Here is a 5,362-nt window from a genome sequence, read left to right on the forward strand (position 1 = left end):
TAAACTGTGGTTTATAACTCTGGTTTTATGGTTGGGTCGGGTTAGACTTGGGTCGCCCGACATGTGGAATTAGCTTGGTAGTTTTAAGAAACTCGGCTACCCCACTATTTGAGGAATTGATTTTATTTATCAATTAAGTATTATTTTAATAATATTTTCGGATTGTATTTAAGTACGAACTCAATAGTCTTGAATTAATTACGACATTATAATTTATTTGAGAATTGTGTTCTTCTGTGATTTATCTAATTATTTAATTGTGCTAGTCCTACGTGGTGTCTAGTGATCTTAGAGTTAGGGGTCAACGGATTTTAACCTATTTATTATTTTAGACCCGTCGACTGTTCGTGGTTTGGAGTCTACGCAGGGTTAGCTGTTTGCCAAGATCACGTGGATAAGCAAGCAGTGAGTTTGTAGTGCTATTTACCGCTTTATTAAGTACCGCATCATATTTTAATATTATAAATGTTTGTGAACTGTTTTTACGGATTATGGATCTGGATTGAAACGAGCTACTCGATAGGCTTGTATCGAGACTGTGTGCACCGGTGAGTACTCTGGGAAACGGCAGACTAAAGTCTTGCTTACGCTGGTATATATTTATGACGAGAATTTGTTCCCGTCCACTCTGGGTTTATCAGTATGCTATGTTATACTTACGCTGGGATCATTTCAATACTGTTTTTCCATAATCATATTATATTAGTATAAAAAATGTTTTGATTTAAGGGTTTTAAACTTAATAAATGTAAATAGTATTGCGAACTCATCTCAGTATATCTGACCCCGTTGTTTTCCCAAATTTTCCAGGTTTATGATTTGAAAGCTGGTCCACTCCGATTCTTTTGATCCCTCGGAGTTTTTATTGTTATTAAACTAGTTTCTGTTTTCAAACTCTTAGACCGCAGTAGAACTAGTTTACATAATACATTCAATATTACACTTTGGGATTGTCGAATTTGATCGACTATTTATTGTTAGCATGTTTACTCTGGAATATTTTATTATTACATTTAAGGCATGTTGTGGAATATTTCAGATACTTAAATTATTTATATTAGAACTGTAATATAAAGTGCCAGACCTAGGTTGGAGTCTCGGTTGCCCCCGAGCAGTTTTCTGCAGGTTTAAATGGTTAATTGATTTCCGCAAGGCTTGCTACGGGTTTTGGTACAACCATACCCATACCCTAGCGCCGGTCACGATTCATTAAATTGGGTCGTGACACAAACCCTTCAGAACTTATTCCGACCATTTCTTTAATTACAAAACCAGTTTGTAGGTCTCCATAAACAAACACAATTGTGGCTTGGTAAATAAGATTGGAGGCCTTCTACACTAATCTATAGTAATGGGGTTGCAATCCTAACATGTGTGTTTTAGAGCATAAAGTCATAGCTTATATTCACCGTAGCCATCTAGACAAACATAGAAAATGTGACATTCATAATATATTATATGTTAAAATATAAATAAAATAAAATAAAATAATGTCTATATATAGTAAAAAGAGAGATCCCCGCACATAGAATAAAAAAAAGTCTGAAGTTGTATGAGTGATCAAGTTTTAGTACATAACTTGGTCTAAAGATCTTGTAGGTCATTTGCTTGGTAAATTGTAGTATACATGCAATTGTAATATTAGATTGATATTTATGTTTGTTGTTCTGCATAGTTATGTCCTTTAGATGAACTCAATTTGAGTGATAATGAAAATGTGAAGTATGAACTTTCATATTTGTAAATAAAATATATATAAAAAAGACAAATAGAAAGCTTCAAGTTAATACCTTTAAATGCTTGTTTTTTGCAAACGAACAGCAGTCTCTGGAAAAAAGTAAAAAAAAACATATTAAATTATTACTATTTGAGACATAAAAGACTGATTAAAAATACAAACAGGAAAAAAACTTTAATGAAAACAAATCCTAACCTAGTAATAAAGAAGATACATGTGAAAAATGCTTATATGTCTCTTTCATATCTTAATTATACTATCTAAGTAAGGAGGCTAGCACATTGAGGCTCTTACAGCTATATCCACACTCATACCTTAAAGTCCAAATGTCAAAAAACCTAAAGAAAGCTTCTCTAAAAAGTTTTGTACAGTTCCAAATATCTTATCTTTTTTCAGTCCATTCCAACTAAATAGTTGCAAATTTAGTTCATTTTCAATTGCCTGTTTCGCTTTTTGTTCCATCTTAACTAAATATTATGCAAGTTGAATAGTGACACTCCTAATGGCAATACTGTAATATAAGATAAAAAATATATATATGGTGGAACCTAAAACATTGTTCAGTGTATAGTGTTTTTGAGTTCTATTTTATAAAATAGTATATAGATTTTAAAAAATAAATAAATTGTATCATATAGACTGAAACAACAATGGATAAATGTTAGGAGCATTTTATAGCACTAATGAATCTTTTTCTTCATAAAATGATGTCATTTTGGCTGTTTTAATGGTTGGAATGAAGAATTAGTGAAGAGTGTGGATGGAAGAACTTCAGCCTCAGATTTGGAATGAAGAATTAGTGAAGAGTGGCTCAGCTGTTAGTAGCACTTTTTCTGTTTAAGTTTTGGCTTTCTCTTGCTGTGCAAGATATTGTCTTTTAATAAAAAAAAATGCATGGAATGACATTGAATAATAACTTTGGGCTATAAATTCAAGAAAAAAAATTAGTCTAGTTTATTCTGAGTTTTAAATGTGATACTTAAATCGCTAAAAACGCGAAAGGTTGATAATATGCAAATTACTGTAAAAAATATGTCATTTTTATTAATAGTTATTTATATAAAAAAATCTAACATTTTGCATTTTTTACGATTTAAGCATATTACTGCAAAATGTAGTGCCCTTAATTCATCCTAATATTTTTACTTTTTTATTATAACCCAGTTCCGTTTAGGCCTTTTTTTCTGCAAAAAATAGTGCCGTTTTGGACGTTTTAAATGACTAAAACAACATTGGGTGACATATTCGAGCTGCAAAATGCCAAAACCAAAAAGTTAAGTTTTTCATACGAACAAGTAAAAGGTTGAATTTTTTTATGCCTAATATACTTAAATTGCAAAAAAAATGTTAAAAGTTGTAATTATATATAAATATTTCATTTTATTTATTTTAAAAAATTTATATTTATCATAATTTATCGGATTATCTTTTTTTTTTAATTTAAACTTTTTTATATTTTATCAATTATGACCAGATCTTTCAATTATGTCAAATTTAAAAGATTTTCTTACAAATTGTCTAAATTTTATTTTTTAAATTCAAACATTTATATTTTTATCAAGTACTATGACCAAACGTTTTTATTAATTCTTTTTAAAAGTTAAACAAGAAATTTAAAATATAATCGGAATTGATAAAAAAAATGTAAAGGTTTGGATTGGAAAAATGAAATTCAAAATTTTGGTCACAATTATAAAAAAACTTGTAAATTAGATAAAATTAAAAAAAATGATCTTGACTGAATGTTTAAATTTAAAAAATAACTTGAATTAAATTGTTTACCATCTTAGACCGGATTTTGAAATGACACATGTATCTCGAACAAGCTAACTACATATTTTTTTTTTTAAATTACGCAAAAGGTACAAAAAATCCTCGACTTCTTCAAAAAAGTATATATCAGCCCTTTTATATTTTATGGCACAATTAAGCCATCATACTTTTAAAATTGAACAATTAAAGCCTCGTTTTTTTAAAATTAAACAAATAGACCCTTTTAATTTAATTTTTGAAACCCCTTAAATTTTCGGTAAATATTTTAAGTATTAAAATTATTTTTGATTTTTTTTTCTATATGATTATGAGAGACATGTCAGCCATTAACGAGTGTTTCAAATGATGTTGGACAAAAGAGGTTATTTGTTCTATTTGAAAATAAAAAGGGTTTAATTGTATTCAGAAAAAATAAAAGAACTGATATATATTTTTATAAAAATTACGAGAATTTTTTTGTATTTTTCAAAGGTTACGTAGTGTGTTTCTTCGTGCAAATTTCGTTTGGGGGTCCGATGTTATTGTAAATCACATGAATTGATAAAGTCCACACCACATGTAGCTAAAAGTTGAGGCCACCAATATTAGAAGTGTATGCACGCAGCCTCCGCCTCAATGGACCCCTCCGCCAGCAAACACCCTCAAGATAAACTTTGATGGAGCGTTTCACAATGCCTCAGGCAACGGAGTGGGAGCTGCAGTAACTCGAAACCAGGAAGGGCGACCGATTGCCACCGTGGCTCGAAGGTTCACTCATGTGAACTCCCCAACCTTGGTGGAAGCCTTGGCCTTAAGAGAAGCAGTCCTGCTAGCTAAAAGTAGGCAGCTCACAACAGTCATTTTTGAGGGGGACGCAAAGGGCATTATCGATGCTATGATAGAGGGGTCAAATCTGAATCCGGCGTGTGATGTGGTGTTGCATGATTGCCGTATTTTATGTTCTTCCTTCTCTGCTGTTTCTTTTAGTTTTATCCGGCGTACCGGAAATTGGGTGGCACACTCTTTAGCCAAAAAATCCCTTAAAGATATCCCGTTTTGTACTAATACTCTAGCCCATTTGGTTTGGCTAGAGGAGAGACTCATGTAGTCGTTTATCTTAATGAAATCACCTTTTCGACAAAAAAAAACCTTCGTTTCCCTTAACATAAATTAGTATTCTTATTCATGGATATTATAGTTAATACTTAATTTAATAGTCAATGCAATAATAGAAACAAATCTAAGAAAATGAAACGTTCAGATGCGATCTAATTTCTTTCGTCAAATTTCTTGCGAATGTTATATTCTTATTTTGACAACTAATTAAGTCCAACTTCTTTTATCACAGGCATTTCACCTTCAATCTTTCCATTTCAATTAAAAAAAAGAATGCAGTTCTTAGTAATTACTCCCTCCGTTCTGTTTTAGTTGTCAATTTAATAAAATATATTTGTCTCTAATTAGTTGTCCATTTAGAATTTCAATGTGATTTTAGCTATTATTTTCCAAATTTATCCATCCCTAATAAATGACTCCATATTTTTATTTAAAAATCATTTATTAACTAATAGGGCTATATTAGTATTTTTCTTTATAAGTTAAGACAAAAGGATTACTATCTTGGTATATGTAATATTGGCTAAATGGACAACTAAAAAAAACAGAGGAAATAGTAAAAATGATAACAGTTTTGTCTAGAAGTAATTTGTAAAAAAATCAAGGAGTCATGGTTGGCCATTCTTTCCTCGGTATCCGTATGATATTCGAAATTACTATTCCAACTAATTCAAGTTGAGTAAAATAGGATTTATTATGGCAATGAATTTTTCTAAATAATAGAGTTCTATATGCATGATTAAAACACAGAATTTC

At 30.4% G+C, this 5,362-nt stretch overlaps 1 protein-coding gene across 1 annotated transcript; it reads left to right on the plus strand.

Moving 5' to 3' along the window:
• The first annotated feature begins 2,498 nt into the window (after positions 1-2,498).
• LOC126682054 (uncharacterized) lies at positions 2,499-4,598 on the plus strand. Its single transcript, XM_050377611.1, has 2 exons — positions 2,499-2,555; positions 4,074-4,598. Exons 1-2 carry the CDS (start codon positions 2,499-2,501, stop codon positions 4,596-4,598), a joined length of 582 nt encoding a protein of 193 aa, XP_050233568.1.
• The last annotated feature ends 764 nt before the right edge of the window (positions 4,599-5,362 follow it).

Source organism: Mercurialis annua, linkage group LG5 (genome assembly GCF_937616625.2).
Source record: "Mercurialis annua linkage group LG5, ddMerAnnu1.2, whole genome shotgun sequence".
In the NCBI taxonomy this organism is placed as follows: Eukaryota; Viridiplantae; Streptophyta; class Magnoliopsida; order Malpighiales; family Euphorbiaceae; genus Mercurialis; species Mercurialis annua.